Here is a 20,823-nt window from a genome sequence, read left to right as displayed (position 1 = left end):
CTCAGCCTTGTGTTTTGCTATTTTTTTAGTCCTGCTTTACTGCTTCACTAGAAATAGCCTAAACTTTACAACATTGAAAAGCAAGTTTTATCAGTACTTGTGCAATGATTGTTATTTATATTTTTATAATTTACAGTTTCTTGCAGCTGGAACATGAGGTGGCAGAGTAATTCAGAAATAAACTAATGTGGCAAGGGTGTTTTTACACCCCATTCAGTCAGAAACTTGTTATTCTAATAACTAATATTTTTAAGCACACATAAATGCTTATGCCTTTAAGCTTCAAGACAAAATACTATTAGCARACATACAAAGAGATTTCTTCTCTCCAAACCAAACACACAACAACTAGTTCCTCTCYGTATTGATTGTAGGGATTTTGTCAGAATGGAAAGAGAAGTTTTGGTTTCTTACAGACAAGAGCTGTTAAGACTTCAACTCCCCAATAATGTATCATTCCACTTTTAWCTAGACTGAATAGATAATAGGACAGCTGATTCACATGAGAAAAGACAATTCAATACTAATGAAATGTGTGTTGTCCTAACAGCTGCTTGCATTTGTGTAATTTCCCCATTTGGAACCAAACATGTCACAGTTTGGTTCTTGTATGTGGCAACCCTCCTCTGAAAGTGTGTCTCTAAAAATTATTTAACGTTTGCAGAAAAAGAAGTTCAACTTGTGCAGAAGAGATATAGTGAAAGCCTGTTTTCACAAAAGAATAAAGGACCAGCTATTTTTCTGATGCTGGAATACTTACTGCATTATTACTTTAAATCCAGAGAACATCTGAAATGAGTAGAAAGTGGCAACTGCAAGACCCATAGTTTGAAAGTGAAGCTAAATAGATTAAATTCAATTTGACAAAGAGACATAAATTACAAGAGCTATTTTAAACTGTCTACAGGTCACTTTAAAGTAAGATACTATGGTGCACATGTATTTCAACACTTGCACTTGCAAGAGTAGGCAGTTTTGGAATGTAACATTATCTTGATATTTAGATTTGGATAATTGTTTCACAATACACACAGTGTTTATGTAAAAAAAAAGTATCAAGAATATGATAACAGTATCATTAAAGTCCACTAGCTCTATTTATTTCAAGCCTATAYATACCAAAAACAGCCTCCTTCCCAAATCTACAGAAAACTGTTATTCACAGAACTGTATTAAATGAAGTCAGAAGCGTATTTGTAAAAGCATTATCATGTTCTGGCATCTATCACTTTCTAAAGGGGGTTGAAATAGTTCTAAGCACATAAATGGAAAAAAAAAAAAAAGGGAAGGATAAATGTAGCATCCCTGTGTTTTGTTACAGCAAAGAAAGATGTTTGAGACCGCAACACTTAGTTGCTCATCCACACTACAGYGCTCAACATAATGACTGCCTGAAGTGAAGCAGTGATCCGTATGAATCAGAAGCACTAYGGAACACACTCAAGCTGAAAGTGGCAGATCTCATTTTACAGCAATGTGATCAGCAGCCACAGTCTACATAGAGACATACTACAAAATTCCAGACAGCAGAAAAACAAAAATACCCTGGCCTGCAATAGTTGAAGAYGATGTAAGTATTTTCATTTTATCCCTTTAAGGGACAGTGCTACACCTCCTGCTTCCCTTAAGACAGGTTAGAATCAGAGTCCAGCTTAGTACTCAATGCAAAAAATGAGAACAGAAACAATACTGCAGCTATGATTATTTAGAATGAAAACACTTTATTTTTTTCCAACCAATTTCAAAGTCAAACTTGCAGCTGTGAGTGCACACTTCAATTCACAGGTATTAACAAAATTTGAGTGAAAAGTTTTAAAGATAGGAATTTTTCACAATAACCTCAAATTGAATTGTGTTAAATAGCCAGCCCTATGCTTTGTCTAGAATTCCATCTTCCCCTCCCCAGCTCTAACAAGAAACACTCTCAGTATATTGAAAGTAGATGAGCAATAAATAACATCATTAAGTGCTAAAGAATACATGTGGAAAGGGGGAGAAAAATAGTTGCATTCAGTCTCATTCTGAGACATAAAACAAGCCATTTAACTYATGGAATAAACATAAATTGTTTAAAGAATGATAATATAAGCACTAATAACAAGCATGTTCAATCTATTTTCTCTGAATCTTTATCTGTAGCATACAATGATTACTGTGTGTAGGATGGTAGACTAAAGGCAAAAATTAGACTACACTGTCTGGCTTTTGCCAAGGCTATTGAAAACTGCTTAATTTTTTTTTTTTTCTCCTTCACTAATGCAGCATCAGCTCAATMTAAAGTTCACCTCAAAAGAATCAACTGCTGTCATAAACTTTAGCATTTGCATCGTGCAAAGCTGGAATAACTTCACACCAGTACCATAATTTGCATGGTTTTGTATCATGAAATAGCTGACTGTGAACCACCAGTTTTACTCTGCACCAGAAAACCAGGCACAAAAAAAATAGCTGCAAAACTCCACACTAAGACAGACATTCAGTCTTCTGTAGAACTGGAAGATCTGGCAAGATGAACTGGCAAAAGCAACAATCTGCTAGTCTAAAATGWAAGCTTCACATAACATACTCTCCAGTTTCCACATACAACAATGTCCACTCTCTCAAGAAAAAAARRAAAAAAATCACCAATTAGCACTGTAGCACCCATCTTCAAAACCTTTATCTCTTCAATGCAAAATGCATAAAGACCTTTGACTCTAAACCTGCCTACTTCAGACGCCAGAAAAAAGAAAATAGAGCCTGCTTTAAGATACATATGGTATCATGCAGTGGGGCTGATGTCACTCAGCACAGGGCACACGTACCTCATCCTTTCCTACTCTCCCATCCCTCCTGCACCTCAAGTGTTAAAACTGCAGCCTATTATAAAGCAGCCTATGGAGGGAGAAATAATTTTATTTATATCTCACTGCAAAGGGTAAGCTCCTGGAGGGCTGATGCTATTTTTTTTTTTTAATACCAGCAACAATCTGTAAGCATTATTAAGTAGTCTGGAACTGCAGTTCCTGTGTGATACAAGAACAGAGGACTCTTTCCTGAGAAATGGGCATAGCTCCTTCAAAGCAGGGACATACATAATCATTAAGACTTCCTCACACCCAACTAATTAATGGGATAGCTTTTTTCACCTCCACTCTTCAGTAAGCTATCAGTACTTGGCTACTTAAACTGATAAAATATTGGACTTTTTTTTCAGCTGTGCAAAAAGAGACAGTTTGCCAGAAGAATTCTTCAATTTCAGTTTAGGGGATGGGCAAATCCTGGGTCACACTTAAAAGAAGTASTCCTTCAGCAAAACAGCCTCAAGTACTTTCAGGGAACATTGAAGCAAAAGACATACTGTTTTTCAAAGACATCAGTTTCATATCAAGTGGTCCAACATGAAGAACAGCTTTGTGGAGGTCAAATACATACGTGCTTCTGCAYCACATGGACTTACAGGAAAGGGATTAATTCTGCCTGGATCTTTTGACACATACTAGAAACAGCATTTTTAGAAAGTATCAAAAAGGTTAGCATTTATGCATACGATAGCTCATAAACGTAATTCTTAGATTCACTGAGACAACTYTGTGGATTTAGTGGACTTACACAGCTGTATGGAGATTTAGTGGAGTTACAAAGCTGTTAAGACATTTAACTCATGCCAACTTTGACCAGATATTATGCAAGGACATTCTGTAGCAGCAAAATTGATTCCTAGGCATTTCAGAACTAAAGTGAATAGAAGAAGCTGAGCCTGAATATTAGTGTGAATAGTTAAAACGACTTAAGAACATGATGGAAAAAAACATTCATCATATGGACACCTGAGTCCTATTCTTAGTCTAGTAGCTGCCTGAAAACAGTAAATTCATTTAAAATAAGGCACAGATACTAATGACTTARTGTTTAATACTGTATCATTGATGCTGTCAAAATACAACTTTTGGCAGTTAAAAAGAACTACTTTATTAGATATTCCTCAATAATGATCCTCAAGTCAATCTTACCTTGCCTCTAAAACAACAGCACTGTCCATCCACAGTTAGGGCTTGGTAACTCTATGGCCACATACAGAATTCACTATAAGCCCATGTACAAGATATAAGATACAAGCCCATGTATCTAAACCTACATTCAAGCTGGATTTTTAAGTACTAAAATAACCCTTTAATCAATTAAAACTATGCTTTCTTATCACAAATAAGTGGCCAATAATAGGCCACTTTATTTTGCCTATTAAAAAAACCCCAAAACATAAAAAAAAAAAAAAAATCCGAGTTTCCACTACCTTTACAGTATTCTCCTTGAGGAACAATCTAAGAGTTTCAGCAATTTCTACCCAAATGATGAAGCTAGACTTTGTTACTTTTACATTTAAGTGCTCAACAGAAAAGTAATACAAGAATAATGTCATACTATAGTTCCTTTAAATTTTTAATTGACAGTAAGAACATTTAAAAAGTCTAATCTCAAAACTTTTTGGGCAGGAAATATGATATATAATTCTAGAGAAAAGAATTTGGCTATGTGCATGTCTCCAGATTGTCCCATGAAGTTCTCAGTTTTGGGATGCCTCAGAAACTCTTTGATTTGGTTATTGACTGCCCTAGGAAATGCAAAACCTTTGGTGGTTTACAGAACAGTCAAATAACCAAAAGCACCGTGTTGTGATGACAGATTTCTAGCTGGCTTTMAGTAGTCAGCAATATTGATACATAAACTAAATACAAAATGAAGCAACATGAAGCCTAAAATTATTGACCACTATAGGAGTTTAAAGTAAAGCAAAAACCACTTGGGGCTATCAAAAGACTCCTCTGCTTTTATGTCAATAAAAGTGCACATGCTTAATGCTAGGTATGAAAACAACCCTTGTAAGTACTTCGTTTATTAAGGAAGAAGTCTATTTGGTCATACATGCTGTGCATGTATACTTTTAAGTGAAGAGCTGGCACTTGATAATGTTAACTGAAAAAGCATGCTTCCTAATCACAAAATTTAAAAAGGCAACAGAAAGCCTAGGATTAAGACTCCCTCAGAGCTATTATGATATAGCTTTTGAATTAAAATAGAACAGCATATCAACATGACAGTAAAAGAGTTTATAACTGTATTCTCAATGCTGTTGTTGGTATGAATTTGCCATCATTGATCAGGCAAGAGCTTGATCAATTTTGCAAAAGCTCTTTGTCAGTTTCTTAAAAGGAGGTAGTATAAAAAGGGTGTGATTTGAATAACATGGCCTCAGCTGGCTGTAAACATTTCAAACAGACATAAATACCTATGATAAAAAGTACTGTGGAAGAGATGATCCTAAAAATCAGTTTTTTTGAACTTGAAAAGAAAAAACAGTAGATATATTTAATATATTTACTTATTTGCATGTAGTTTGAATGATACAGAACAAGATTACTGTGTTAGAAATCCACATACAATATAAAAACATTTGTTAGACATAAATTCACCATTCTGCTGACATTTGCAGTAACTGCTTATCCAAGCTTAACTTCAGGTATTTATAATATTTTTCATACATGAATCTTTGTATATGTGCAATTTTCATTAACTACACAATGTGAAACCCTGATTTTTGTAGTTTTTCATCACAATCTGAACATAATAGCTATTTGCATCTTAATACATTGGCTTTTTGAAACACTAGTAATTAAGGCATCTTTGCTGTATAGTTTTTCAATAGTGCAAACAAAAACTGTCTTTAATAATTTGATTAAAACATAAAAATAACTGAATATCCCAAAGTTTTTTGTATTTTTTTAAATTTAATTGGAAGATAGTTGTGCATTCTGAAGTTCTCCTGTGAAAGAGACATTTAAAAGCTCTTAATGCGGATTGGTTTTGTTGGTTCCTCATAACTGGTTCTGCTGTCTTGWCTTCACAACAATATAATTCATCTTCTTTTATGTGATGATGTTGTAAAATACAGTAGCATTTAAAGGAATACCTAGTAACTGAGCAAATCCCAAATGCAGCAAAGGCATACAGTTTTCATAGTGCACTTTCACCTCACTGAAGTAAAAGTTGCTCCTATTAAACATTTTTCCACTTCAATGTGAAGTAGATGGTTAGAGTTTTGTTAGTGGTTTCATTAAACAGCTTGACAGTTCAGTTCTCTTCTGCCAGTATTTCTCAAAAGGCTTTCAGTACATATTTCAGGGATACTTTAGGGGATTGTTTCACCACATAAGCACACATAGTTTCCCCATCATGTCAGTGTAGCTGCAATAAATATGCATTTACATCCTAGAAGGAAAAAAAAGGAGAAAGTGTCACAGCTGTAATGGCAACTCTATGTCTGAAGCAGGGTAACCAATCAGGACCATAAGAATAGTTATATTTGCCCAAATTTCAGAAGTTATCTTCATGATTACTTTCAATTAATGCTTTCAATGACATTTCTTTATGTACTAAAAMGCCTGCAAGAAGAGTAGGATTAGTTTCAAAARCCATCAGTTTAGTCTGTTATTCCTCTGCTTCCTGCATGAACAGGAAAGATCATAAMCATCACATGATCATGTAGTTAAAACATGTTACGTGTGATATTCCTTCACCCAGTCCCTCCAACGTTCTTGCAGTACTTTTACTCCTGACTTGCTAAGGTGACCTGGGTCACAATCTATCCTGATACACATTTAAAGAACCCAGCAAATGAACATAAAGGGAAYCTGAACTCTAGAGAAAGAAACTGTCACTACCTGTACCTGCTATGCTGATCTAGCAAAAGAACTAGGCTGTCTACAGTACATGCTCTCTCAGCTCCACCAGATGGGAGTTGGAACTCACTTCTTCCACATCCCTGCTGRCTGACACTTGGCAAGAAGTTTGTAATTATCCTTGTAGGGACATCAAAATTGAAGTCTCGGGTGCACAGCAGTCCCAGAAAAAAAGGAAATACTTGTTTGATACATCAAAGTGATCAATTCTGTAGCACAGAATTAGAGATTCCACAAARCTCCTTAAGATGTAAGTAAATGATGCAATTTTTAAGTTCTTTTCAAGTTTACTCAAATCCTGCACACAACCAAGTGTCTGCTGTAACTCCTTTCTCGCTGCCTACCTTCAACAGGTCTCTGCACCTGGAGACGTTTCTTACTTAGTGCAACTTTTGGTGCCCAATCTCAGAATGCCATGTTTACAGAGATGAGCACGAGCAGCAAAACGTGCACCTACCAGACACCCTCATTATGTTACTGATACCACAACCAGCTGAGAAAGGCAAGCAGGGATTTTTCTCAGATATACTCCTCTGCTCTCCACAAACTCATCATTTTCTAAGCATTAGGTCAGCARTAAGCTTTACAATTTAGTATGTTGTCATTTGCTCCAGTCACCTGATGCGCAAATGCCAGTGACATTCCTGGGCTTAGGTTCTCCATTCTGCATTACACTTATAATGTACAGTGTGGATCTGTTGTACCCACTGCTCTAAGACATCTGTTGTCTCCACAGTCTACCTACTCAACTCTGCCCTTTTCTACATCAATATTAAGGTTCATTACTATTAGSTGCTTTGTAATTATGGAGAGGCTTCTTTTGTAAAGAAAGATAAAAGGAGAAAAAAAATATTACCATTCTAAATCGCACAACTACCATAGGGAATCAACTCCAGATTTCTGTAAAAACTATGCAATGTACTTGAGCATTAGGAGAAACTAAAACAAAAATCTTGCTGTCAACCACAGTTTAACATTAGTAAAACAAGAGCAATACTGCAAGTGATACAAGTGTGTTTMTTACTGAACACAACCAGAACTAGATTACCTTAGCTATATTACCAGTATATCCTGGAACCAGAGTAAGATGATTCTCCTGTTCCCACAAAACACTTAGTTGCTGTTTTAAAATATGAATATTTCTGAAAGAGAATGAATATCACTTTATAACACAGGTAGCACATTTCAGTAGACCCTTTTACTAAAATAAATTATTAATACARCATACAGATTTTATACAATCTTTATACAATAGATATTGCCACAAGATCTGAAAAATTTGGATAGAACTTCTACAGCATTTGTATAATTCCTGATATGATCATGCTCTAGATGGACTAAAACATGCAAAAAAAGGAAACAAATCCAGTAATTTGACTATCCTTAAAGCAAGCTTCCAAACACCACTTGTGTGTTAACAAAATAACTATTTGAAGCTTTAGCCTTAAAGTTGTAACTTTGCATTTTGCAGGCAAGCTGTGCTCCTACTGATCAAWATTAAAACAGACTGAGAATAGGCCACAGAAACATATTTAAATATTTCCCAACACTATACTCACCCATCTTCTGCCTTTTCTGTATGTGCAGACAGTTCTGACCACCATCTTTTAATGACAGCCTGAAGCCAGTTTAAACCAACTATTACATATCTGTAACAACACATTTTACACATTATGTATTTTCCGCTCTGTGTACAATATCTACAGGTCAGATAAAGYGTTGAGATAAATTGGTAAGCAATTTACAAAGCAACATGTTTTCTGTTCTGAAAGAAGCAAAATTTAGACAAAGTACTAAGTTTAAATGCTTGCCTACGTYGCAATTTCCAAGCGGAAAACTAAAGTTCTTGCTGAAAAAATAGAAATTCTTCAGTACTCCGCTTGAAAACTTTGCCTTGACTTCATGTTTTAAAGCATACTAAAACCTCAGTGCTATTTTTTTTTTACTGTTTAGTTATTGGTAAATAAGTCTAAGGGCAAAGCCAGTACTCTTCCTCAAGTCCTTAACACTGGAGAAAAGAATTTCTGCACCAYGGTTTTGTTAAAGGATAAAGGTTCACAGGAAAGCTTCTATTCTGGAACTTTCTCATTTCTGAAGAAAGACAGAGGTGGGAGAAGGGGGAGAGGAACAAGAGGCAGAGGATGAAAAACCATTGATTTCCAGGGCTCTGCATAGCCAGGAAATGTGCATAGTATTTTAAAGACATACCGAACTGATACTTACTCTTCGTATTTGCTTTTAAGCAGAGATTTCACTAAAGGCAAAAGATCTACACAGCAGCCAACTGAAACATATGGTTTTTCTTCCTGTAAACTTAAAAAACAAGATGTTTCAAGAAGTGCTTGAACTTCAGTGTGGTTATAAGCAGAGTCTAATCCCCCACTTTTTTTTGTTTGTACCTGTTTGTAAGCACAGGAAGGCAGTCTACTACTACTCCAAGATCTTGTATCCTAGAAACATTAAGAATAAAATCAAAAGTTTTACCAGTGGATCCTAGGTTGAAATATATGCTTCCACCATGATTTAAAAGATTTAGTTAAAAGTTAAAGACTTSAAATAAATCACAACATTTACAGAACTGCTAAAATACTGTGGCATATTTGGGATTTCTAACATTTTAAGGATATAAAAGAAGAGACAGTTTTTACCTCACTAAGTAGGCTACCAGTTCACTTATACTTCTCCTTCTCCAAAAGGTTAAAGCTACGTTCAATCTCAGATTCCTGCTGAAAAGAACTTGAGCCATAGTTTCATGGTCCTGAGAAACCTGTATGTTTTTAAAAATAYAAAAAGTTTGGCACAAGTAGCCAGCAATAAGACAATAAGCGACCCTAACATAATAACCTGGTACATGATAATACACTTTTCTACTGCATGTTGATAAGTCTGTTTTAAAAATGTAACTAACAATGGCCTTAAACCCATAAATTTCCCTTAGAATGGAGTACAAAAAGATTTTACACAAAAGCTACTAGAATAAGGTTTGTACCTATTTATCATCTAAGAGAGGTATCTAAGAATTAAAACGAGCATTCATGTGCATCAACCTATAATTCTCACCAACCCTGAGAACTAGGATGATTATTAATGTTGACACAATTTACACACAAGTGATCATGTGTATTATTCCAAACTCTGACAAAAAAGGTTCATTTCTGAAAAAGCTTGCTCTCTGAATGAAGTTCAGGCATTTTAATTAATTAGACCTTGGATTGGAATGAGGACTGCAGAGCCACACACATCTCTCAAACCAGTTWAACAGTCATTTGTGGCCACTGGCCAGTGATCTCGTCCTTAGCTTCTCAGAAAATTAATCTTTCCCCATCTTCATTTCTCTAACCATCTTTCTACAGCCCCTTTATAGTAGCTATTCTGCTCTTCTGTTGAAACCATCAAATTGAACAGTGCAGGAGTGCTGCAGACGTGCACCGCCAGCGTGCACCTCCAGCCCACTGGACTGTCAGGGCTCTCTCCTCATAGCAGCCTGTATTTACAGCACCATGACAAGACAACAATTGTCTCTGATCTTACCTTCCCTGCCATGCCTCACTTTAAACACATGCAAGCCTTGATGAATAACAAAAACCTGTTGTGACAATAAGGGACTTAAATGGCCTTCGCTGTCACAAAATTAATTTCATTTAAATATCTGACCTTTTAGCCAGTTTCAGAAGCCCTGCAAGCATCCACTGTCAGTTTCCTCAACCAATCTTAAGAAGAAATAAAATCTTATAYAAACACTTAGTTTCACACACACTAAGTTGATACTGCTACTGAAAATTGTCCTAAGCTACCTGACCAGTTTATTCCCATTGATCCACTAACACTTCCACACTTCTATAAAAACACATATGGACATGTGTCCTGCCAGTTCATGAAACCTAACCAGGTCAAAACACAACATTCTCCTTTGGTGCTGGTACAATTTTAACCCAGTCAGGTCTGGCAGATCTGAGCATCTGACCCAACACAAAAAAGGAGAAAGGTGGAAGGACTATTACTGTTGACAACTTTATCACCATGAACTGACAGAGACTAAATCTGTAAACAGGACCTGCTTTTGAAAGAATTGAAGAAAATTTATCTATGTGAAAGCTTTCACAGATAATTACCAGGAATATTTCTTTTTTAAATTGAAGTTTCTTTAAACTGTACCCACCTCTGAAAAAAATCCACTGTATTTGGATGAGGGGCCTTCTGTTTGAGATGAGCCAGAGTCACTAGAATTCAGCAAGTGTGTACGACTGTTGTGAAGTTTTGCTGGCAGATTCCCTGCACAAGCCAGTTCATTTTCTTTATTTGCCATGTCACAGCCCCTAGATTTAGGGCACAGTTTCTTTCTGTAACAAGGCTTTGGAGTATAACAATGAACTTTTCTTTTACAATATACCACTTTGAAAAGAGAGAGGGGACTGGTCACCGTTTTTCCAACTGTTATTCTGCAATAATAAAGAAGTATTTTAGTGAAGGTTGCTCTAAACCTAATAAATTACATTATTATGTTTATATACATAAAATTATGAATTCAGCAGTCAGCTTTCAGGTTATTGAAAACATTTCCCCCTCTATATATACCTTAATGACACTTGGATTATCAGAATTAATGTCACCAATATTCTTCTCTGCTTTTATTAATGCAGAGACTCATTATTATGGGAGAAAACACAAGAACCGAGAATTGTCATTAAAATCAAGATCTATCATCCATCTGTGTCTGCTCTGGTGTTGTAATCAATTTCAACTGCTTCCTCCTCCCTACCTCTGTCACACTTTAAATTCAGATATTACAAAGCACAGTCCTCCTACCTGTTTGTGTATGAAGCCAGCTGTTTTGGAGATTTCTTACCCTGGAAGAAAGGAAACAGAGAAGAAAAAAAGCTGTACTACTAAAAAGAGTCAAACACTCCCATTTGTACTACTYAACATTAAAGGCAACACTTACATTGTGCACATCAGCAAGCCAATGTTATGTGAGYTTTAATACATAATTTCAATAAGTAAACAGAGGATATTGGCATGTTCATCACTGTTTGAAGTGAGCTTACAGTAAGTTTGCCTCCCTAGTGCTTCCTCTATACTCCACTGCCCTACTCTTCAGCCAGTAACACAATTACGAGATTATAAAAAGTGGTTTTGAGTAGCAAGAATCCAGTGAAAATGTGCTCCCAGTGTGGTAAATCAAGCTGTAGGATARTAAAACAGATCCATTTCAATGCAAGTTTCACCTACTCCACTTCTCACTTGTGCAGTGTAGCTGTCTTGGCAAGAACATTTTCGTGACAGAATTCCTGTATTGAAACATTCTTGGCTAGACTGTGGAAAAGCAGGCATGACTAAGACTGCACCAGTACCTACTGTTCACATGGACGATACGATGCACTGATCCGTGCAGCTGCTGCCTGTATCTATTATAACACAGTTTTCATAATATAATTGCTGTTCAAGTTAAGGTTCTACTGCACATTCCAACATCAAATGCTTAGCAGTGCTATGCTTCTAGTGCTCAGAACTATGAACTTGTTAAAATGTTTAATTCAGTTTGTCAGAGGACATAAAAAAAMCCCAATAAACAACACAAGCAGCTTACCTCCTTCATGATCTTTTTAGTGGAAGAAGAGTTTCTTTTTCTGGGGAGATCAATGCGATGACCTTCAATATGCAATACTTTCTGTTTTTTAACATTGTGAGCTTCAGATGCCATAATMTCTCAAATCCCTGTTCTCAAGGGAAAGGTGCTTAGTTATATTTCATAAATCATTCAGTCAACCTCAAATGCATCTAGCAAAACCAGTTAAAACAATTAAACTATTTGCACGATATTCCATCCTATAAATAACCCAAAACATCATCCTTTAGCAAATGTTAGCTGGCAGTCTTATCATTAGTGACATGTTGATGAGCATTCCAAAATCCCTACTGAGCTTTCAAAAAGAGGTAATAAAACCAGAATCACCCCAAGAAACAGAGACAGATTTTGTTTTCAGACCAGCTTGCTACACCAGCACTGAGGGGTGCCACAAAAACAAGAATTCAAGTAAAGAATAAGGCAATTTATGAGACTCTTTCCTCACACTACTGAATCTCACCTGCTACCTAGAGAAAAATAATTGGTTCCACAACTGTTTCCAAATGAGAAACACAGCTAAAAACTGATTMCTGTTTTTCAGAAAGAAAGCAAACTTCAGCAAAATAACAACAGTTAGAAAAAATCAATGAAGTGAAAGACCTTCCCTTAATTTAYTGGCAATGTATAATCTCCCCCCCCTTTTTTCAAAATAGAACTTTCTGCTATTTGTCACACTAAAACTCACAACTTTATTCTATGTCTAAAGTACTTGGTCTTGAAATATGCAACTATTTCTACAAAAATCAACACCAAGATTGAAACATTTTACATATGACTTTGCATCTTTTGTAAGTGATAAGAATATTCATTGCTTGAGACTGGATTCAACTACTGCAGCATCAAGGAGCACTCTTCTTAGAATGTTTTAGCAAGACATCTTATGCTACTTTTAGAAGACAACCACTTGCTCTGATATTACTGGGTTTTCCCCTAAAACTCTCCAACTGCTCTAATCTCTCCCCTCCATCTTTAGCAGTAGTCCTATGCCTTTTACTATATGTAGCAGATTTAACCCCCATTAAGAACTTCAGCATTCAAAGACAAAGACACTGAGCAGTGAAAAAGCCAGATGGGAAAGAGCTTATCAGGCATGAAGATCCTTCCATGTAGCAGTTAAAGGCCGTCAATTAAAAGAAGCAGGTGGCAGGCTCMAAACAAGACAGAAGCTGTATTCTAACCATCAGGCACATTAAAATTCAGATTGTAGGGTACAGTAGTAGGAAAAAAAATTCCTCAAATGTTTTTGGTTTTTTTTAGAAATGGATCAGTACTAAAGAWTTTTATTTGCAATCTCTCTCTCAGAAAAGGGAATATTTACTGACAAAGTCCCTTATCCTATAAGATGGGAACAGGGAACCCTCAGACTACAGCAAGAATTGCAAATGGCAACATTATTTAGGGCAAGATCTTTAACAGCAGGYACTCATCCTTTTCCAAATGTAAGTCTGGCTTAAGACTGGTTCATTAACTTAAGTTTTCCACACTATGGGATGGTGACAGAAGAGTTATTTCATTAGCTCTCCACACTTCCTAGTTCTCCCAATAGATTTGCTTGTATATAAACTTTTCTCTGAAGTTTAGGAAAAAAAAAACCTCACAAAACCAAACACCTTYTCCTCTGCTTAGCAGACTGGTTAAAACCATTATTTGGACTCAAAACGAGCTGTATATTAAAATTTGAACATGGAGCACAACACAAAGACATATGCTGAACAACTGAACTTCTGAAGACAAGTCCAACCTAGCAATCCTAAAATCCAAACAAATTCACCCTTTTATTCAGGGCAGAGATAAAGAGGACTTGGAAAAGTCTTGATTTTTCTTTTGGCTTCTATCCACTGTTTGACAAAAATACTAAGGGGAAAACAATATACCTCTAAAGTAATAGCGGGGACAACCTCCAACCACCAGAGCTGAACCCCACAGTCATCTCATCAGATGCTAAAAAAACCCCTAATTTTTGTTCCTGAAGAACAATTTCTGTGATTACTCCTGTAACACATTACCAGCTTACAATTCTTCATGCCTAAGAGTGACCAGAACAGTAACCAATTCTTCTAGCAGTGCTTCTTRTTTTTGCTTGTTTAATAAATGATCTCAATCTACCCTCCTCTTTCACACTAAGCAGTACACAAGAATCTGATTACCAAAACAAAAGCCAGCACTGTATAACTACAATGCTTTTAGCTTAAAAGAAGTTAAAATATCAGAAGGCTAGRAAAAAAATGTCTTACCAAGGAAATTCAATTAGTACATCAGTTTTTAATACTGGGCTCTAAAGAGCTAWGATAACACCTCAAAATACCTGAATTGGAGAGGCATGACCCTGGATAGAAGGAAGTTCCTTACAAAAGGTTGCAYGTACCCAGGAGAAAAATTGAGAGAATTTTACACTCTGACAAATCTGACATAGAATATATTCTTCCCCAGCCTCCCAGCTGAARCAGGATGAGACAATAGAACTATCAATTCTTTCCTTAAAGACTAGTAACAGAAATTTAAAAAAAAAAAAAACAGGTTAAAAGATTATGAGATATAAAGGAACAGCTGATGAAGCAAAGTGAAATCCTTATGTATGACTTCACTGTCCAACAGTTTAGAAAGGTTTCCATAATTTAACCTGTTGAGGATCTCAGATTATGCAGAAGTAGCAAAGAGCATTTAAGTAGTAATGAAATTGCTGTGTTGTTAGCTATTTTGTGAAGGGGAAGAATCTCTCCCTTGGAGCTGACAAAACACCCAAAGAAATCACATGTAGAAAACACAGTATTTAAAGATAGCCTCAAGGAAGATCCAGACTGACATCTCTGTTGTGCTAATTAGTAAACAATGTAATCAAGAACAGACTTAGTGGACACAAACAAATAGTGAGAAAGATTCAACCTGGCTGTCACTAAAGCAACAAAACCTGGTAAAGAGAAGGCTCCAGGGTGAGCTCAGTGTGACCTTCCAGTACGTGAAGGGGCTAAAAGAGAGCTGGAGACAGACTTTTTACCAGGGCATTTAGTGATAGGGCAAAAGGTAATAGYAACCGACCGTGGGTGATTGGATATTAGGACARAATTCTTTACAGTGAGGGTGGTGAGGCACTGGAAGACATTTCCTAGGGAAGTGGTCGCTGTTCTGTCCCTGGAASARTTCAAGGCTGGGTTAGATGGGGCATTRACCAATCTGGTCAAGCSGAAGGTGTCCCTTCCCATGGCAGGGAAATTGGAATTACAAGATCCTTAAGATCCCTTCTAACCCAAATTATTCAATGATTCTATRAARTTCTGCTCTGCAAAATTAATGGAATTTGTTAAGAGTATGTGGTAGTACMAAAGAGATAAAGGACAACTAAATGATAGACTGTATTTGARTTTCCAACTCCCTCACAAATCTTCAGGAAACTAAGCAACCAAATGATAAAAGGGAAACCTTTTGCACGTAAAAGTACCTAARGAACAGCCATAAACTCTCTAAGCCACCTCCATACTGCAGAAAATCACCTTMAGATCCACAGAGAAAATTTGCATTGGTTTATGATGTTCGATATATTCATAAATTACCTCACAAAAGGGGATGAGTACTTCAATGACCGTTGACAGTACAAAGTCATACCAGACTGTGAAGATGAGGGYTAACTGAAGAACTGGAGAAGGACTGTGATCTTCAATAAGCAGAAACAATGATTATAAGATAATATAATGCAAAGCCTGTGTGTCTGCAGGTATGGAAAATTCTSAGTTCCTATTGGAATTACTTTCTCTGAGCTATTAACTGCCACCTGCAACAGTATCAGGATATGTGACAGTTTAGATCATTTGGACTGCTCAATGCTCCAAATGGACCAATAAACAGTTAGAAAAACAAACAGAACACTGTTGTTAAAGTTTATAGAACTAATTTATGCCTACATTTTAAACACTGAGTGCAGGGTTAGCTAACTTTCTTAAAAAAAAAAAACAAAACAAACAAACCAACTCAAAAGTAAAAAAAAACAACTTGTGAGTAAGTAAAAAAGAGCTCAGACAAAGGCAAGTGAAAAATGCATGGAATACCTTCCAAATAATCAACATCTGAGCAGAAGAGCCTTTTCAGTCTGGAGAGGAGGCTACATGAAGCTGACAGGGGAAATAAGACAAAGGACTACAAAATTAATGGCTTGGAGAAGTTGCATAGAGATTGTTTTCTGTCTTGCCCAATATAAAAATAAAGGGTCAAAAGAGAATAGCTGWAGATCAGATCAAAGCTAACAAGGATAAGCTCTGTGCAAACTATAATCAACCTGAACTTGCCACAGGATATGGTGGACCCAAATGTTTTATATGGGCTCTARGACAGACTGTGCAAAGTCATTAAAAACAAAAAAAAAAACAGACTGAAAGTGATTAAATTTAGATACACAGCCCAGGTAGTCCAAACAGAGCAGAACACAAGCAGAAGAACCTGGCATATACAAACCTAACAGTGCTATAATAAACTTAGTCAACATCTTAAGAAACCAGCTTTGAAAGGCTTAGTAACACCCAACAAAATGCTAGCTGGCCAGCAATTAAAAAGATGAATGCTACAGGATGAAAGGCACTTTACAGGGCTCTTCACAACTTTGATTTCCTATTTGCTATCAGATATCATCTACGGAYAGCAAATTAGACACTATAGCCCCCTGTAATTCTGGGATATATACTGAGGGTTTTTAAACTGACRTTAAATACTAATTTGCCCAGAGTCACACAATCTATATCTTAATGTCTTTAATATATGACTTTTCCCTTGTGATGAGAACAGCTAGTTGTATTTGATCAGGACAATCAGCTATGCTATCTCAYTGATGCCCGCACATCTAGTTTGCTTTACAAAGTTTTTAAAAATAAACTAAGGATGTAATGAGTGTCACTTYGTCTCTGCTTTGGTCCATTGTACAATTCTAAACTGTTTTACACCTGTAACAAGGTAGACTGCAAATCTGAACAGAGATGTATAATTTCATAACGATGATAGAATCAAATGCCACCAAATTCCCCTATCCCATGAGTGGTTTCTCAGAGCAGATGACAATCCCCCCTTCTCCCCCTTTTATTTGCTWCAATCTTCAGTAAGCAGAAGGACTAAAGTTATAGCAGCCATGTAGCCAGAGAAGAAGCTGGTTTGTCCCCCCAGTCAACAGCACCTGTGAAAAATTTTCTTGATGGTTCTACTAGTATTTTCTATCTCTGATCTCTCCCAGAAGCAATAAAACTCTTCAGGTCATACCAGAATTAGGCAAAGAAAGTCAGCACTAACAGGCTTTCAAGTGCATATCTATCAAAGGCAAGTATTAACAACTCTGCCACTCCCTCCCACCGCCCTATGTTCTGGGCACGGCCCCCAGAGAGGGACAAACTCTTCTTGGCACGTTATGTAATTTCCACGTGTATTAACATAACATTATTTTCTTACAAAACACAGCCTGGACTACTTTGCATGGCAGCAAGAAAAACATAATATAGTTAGATATCTTAAATCATCAGCAATACCTTTYAAACCTTTTAAAACACACATTCTTCCATCCTGTTCCTTGTCCAAATTTTTAATAGCTATTTTCCCCTGCAGCACTCCACTGCAAATGCTCCTGTGATTCTCCCCTACACCACAGTAACCCAAGTGCAAGTTCAAGGATGACAATTTTAAAGTCAGATGAAAGAGCTAATTAATCGTTACTCACGCGGAGGGGAGTTCGTGCTTTGAGAGCATTCCAAATAGGTATGCATCAAGTAATCAGTAATGGTCAACTAATTTCACTGGCCATTATCAGATTTACAATGGTCACAAGAAACTTTCAAAAATGGTTATTTCAAATTTACTTCCAAATAGGYAATTAGCTTACAAAAATAAATTAGCACTATCGTATGATGTAGAAGTGATTTTGTAAGCTTGGCATAATTTTCTTTCATTTTAGCTCTGACAAAAGTTACCAAATCCATCAATCAGTCTTTGTTTTAGAATGCTTCCACATCCTTTGAATATGAAAATTTGTTGGTTTTTAAAAATTTTATTAGTAAYTCATGTACTGATGATTGACCAGCTGTTAAATACTGAATTTTCTTAAAAAAGGAAGTAGAGTTCAAGATTCTTAGGAGTATGTTGACATAAAATTTTTCTGCAACAYTATAATGTCTTACATGCCAACAGATCACAGTTTTTTAATGTCCTACATCTGTCAGGCCATTTGTTCCAGTTTTAAGTTTCCTATGTTGATAAAAACAATTTTGCTAAATTTGCAGTAAATACAAACACTATTTGAGCAACTAATGTTAGTAAATTAGCTTATACCTAGGATTTAAACTTACATATTTCCACTTACATATAGAATTGGCATGTAGCATACTGTCAGTCATAACAAACCTCCAAAAATGACCAGTCACAATTCATTCAAGTTTAGTGAGCATGAACCCAGACAGACATTAGCTCTCCTTGTAGAGATAGCCCAGGTGTCTAAYAACTGAAACTTATTCACATTTTCTACAAAAGAAGTCAAACAAGAATTCTGTTTTCTGCATCTGGAAGTACCATTTACAGATATGTTATGCTGCCATAAAGTAGTAGCAGCTGTCAGTGGGTTGGTCCTTTCTGAAGGCATCTTTCAAGAATGAAAAAATACATTTACCTGTTGATTGTCACTTATGAACACTAGRGATATAAGTTTGGAAAAGTTATAAAACATATAGAGGTGTTACATAGGAAACAAATTTCCACTACACTGAAACTCTCACATTAATATTTTACACAATTCTTTAAGAAGCTACTAATGAAATCTAATACAGCAAATTTTTTTTTACCATTTATTGCTAAACCCAGAGTTAAAAAAAAACTGCAACATAATTTTGAATTCAAACCCAGAGACAGACATACTGGGAAACCCKTCAAGCTCAGAACTTAGTGGAGGTGACGTTGGTACTCACTACATTCCCACCTGGCTGAACAGTCCGCGACTACATTACGCACAGCCTTCACATGACTTTTTACGCTACCCTCAAATACACGCCTCTTACTGACTGTAGTCTATTCATAGCATCTAAAAAACCCTTACTTTATAGTCAAGCTTCTTACCCTGGGACCAGCACAGAATTAATTTTTTTCTATTAAATAGCTAATTTAAATTATTGTTAAATAATATATATGAAATATATCTCATACACATTATATAATATATAGTATTATGAGATAAAATGAAAATAAATTTAAAAGAGAAGTTTCAAAAGCAGGTAAGTGAATGTATATATACACACATATATAAGAATATGTGCATATCCAAATAYGTGCATAAAAATTTTAATAATAATATATAAAATACCTTAATATTATTTTTAATATAATGAAATCCTGAGTTATAAAGTTTAGGAATTTATATCAGTGGCAATTTGAATTCAATGGAATAACATTAGAGAAATTTAAATCAAAGCTAAATGCACTATCAATAAGAAGTTAGTGATGTTTTTAGATAAAAACATGTCCAATGAACAAGGCCAAAGAGGCACCAACAACCTTCTGTTATGCTTTAATTCTACTAAGCATGGGTAGCTATTTTTTTTAATTTCCCTGATTACAGCCACACAATAATAGGAAGAAGAAAATAGGGATACAAGAAAAGCAAAAATTATATTCTAAGAGATGGACAAAAGCTCCTTTTAAGCAAAGGGACTTAACCTTGCTCCAAAGCAGAGCACGTTACAAAAACAGAAACAGAAGATTTCCAAGATCACCACCTAATCTCTCTCCTTAAAAGATCTCCCTATTTAAAATGTCTTTATTTTAAATCTGCACGTCAAACCATCCAGCACAACACTGAAAAAATAACTTGAAGGCTTTCGAACAAAGTAATTAATGCATGATCTGATCTTCAAGCACTTAGGATTTTCCCCCCCTTCCTTCCCCCTGGAATCTGTCACACCCAAGAAATTAAATCCGTCAGCAGGCCTCACACCCAGCTTGTTGTCCTCCCTTTCGGCAGCACCAGAGCCTTCCCCGCTCTTCTGGCACGTATCTGCCATTGCACACGCCTGCTTCGAGCTGAGGCTGATGGCACCATTTTAGAAAGGGACCGAAGCGCCACAACTCGCTCTCCCGAGGGGGCAGGCACGGCACAGAGCTGTGCCGGGGGCCAGTCCGGGACAGCCGGGGAGCGGGACGGAGCGGGACGGAGCTGAACGGAGCGATCCGCGCCCCCGCGCCGCCCGCAGCCTCCGCCGCCGGCTCGCACGCCCGGGCGAGACTCCTCGGAGCCGCGCCCGGTCCCGGCGGGGCAGAGAGCGGCCCCGCCGCGTTCCCCCCCGCCGGCGGCCCCGGGCTCCCGGGCACCCCCCGCCCCACTCACCCGCTGCTCATGTTCGGGGCCGGGACGGGCGGGCTGAGCGGCGGGAGCGCTACTGCCGGGGCCCGGCGCCCGGAGCCTGCGCCATTCAAACGCCGCCGCGGTGCATGCCGGGCCGCGCGCGCCGCACCACGCCCCGCCGCACGCGC

General features: G+C 37.0%; 1 protein-coding gene across 1 annotated transcript; it reads right to left on the bottom strand.

The window, feature by feature from the left end:
- Positions 1-1,319: 1,319 nt before the first annotated feature.
- KATNBL1 (katanin regulatory subunit B1 like 1) lies at positions 1,320-20,783 on the bottom strand. The gene is made up of 10 exons (XM_057375081.1): positions 20,678-20,783; positions 12,304-12,431; positions 11,523-11,563; positions 10,876-11,155; positions 9,365-9,483; positions 9,116-9,166; positions 8,940-9,029; positions 8,276-8,365; positions 7,765-7,858; positions 1,320-6,246 (listed from the first exon to the last, which is right to left on the bottom strand). The coding sequence occupies exons 2-10, from the start codon at positions 12,415-12,417 to the stop codon at positions 6,214-6,216; spliced, it is 912 nt and encodes a 303-aa protein (XP_057231064.1). The 5' UTR covers positions 12,418-12,431; positions 20,678-20,783; the 3' UTR covers positions 1,320-6,213.
- Between the last annotated feature and the right edge of the window lie 40 nt (positions 20,784-20,823).

Source organism: Malurus melanocephalus, unplaced genomic scaffold (assembly GCF_030028575.1).
Source record: "Malurus melanocephalus ecotype Western Australia unplaced genomic scaffold, MMel_1.1 scaffold_238, whole genome shotgun sequence".
Classification (NCBI taxonomy): Eukaryota; Metazoa; Chordata; class Aves; order Passeriformes; family Maluridae; genus Malurus; species Malurus melanocephalus.
The sequence above is the reverse complement of the archived record's forward strand: the minus strand, read 5'-3'. Positions and strand labels throughout refer to the sequence as shown.

What these genes read in the sequence shown, in the direction of transcription:
- KATNBL1 (XM_057375081.1), bottom strand. Translation starts at nt 12,417, where the DNA reads ATGGCATCTGAAGCTCACAATGTTAAAAAACAGAAAGTATTGCATATT. An exon ending in ACAGTGGATTTTTTTCAGAG is followed by an intron (nt 9,484 to 10,875) that starts GTGGGTACAGTT and finishes AAAAACATACAG; the next exon opens with GTTTCTCAGGACCATGAAAC. An exon ending in ATACTGGTAATATAGCTAAG is followed by an intron (nt 6,247 to 7,764) that starts GTAATCTAGTTC and finishes TTTTCCTTCTAG; the next exon opens with GATGTAAATGCATATTTATT.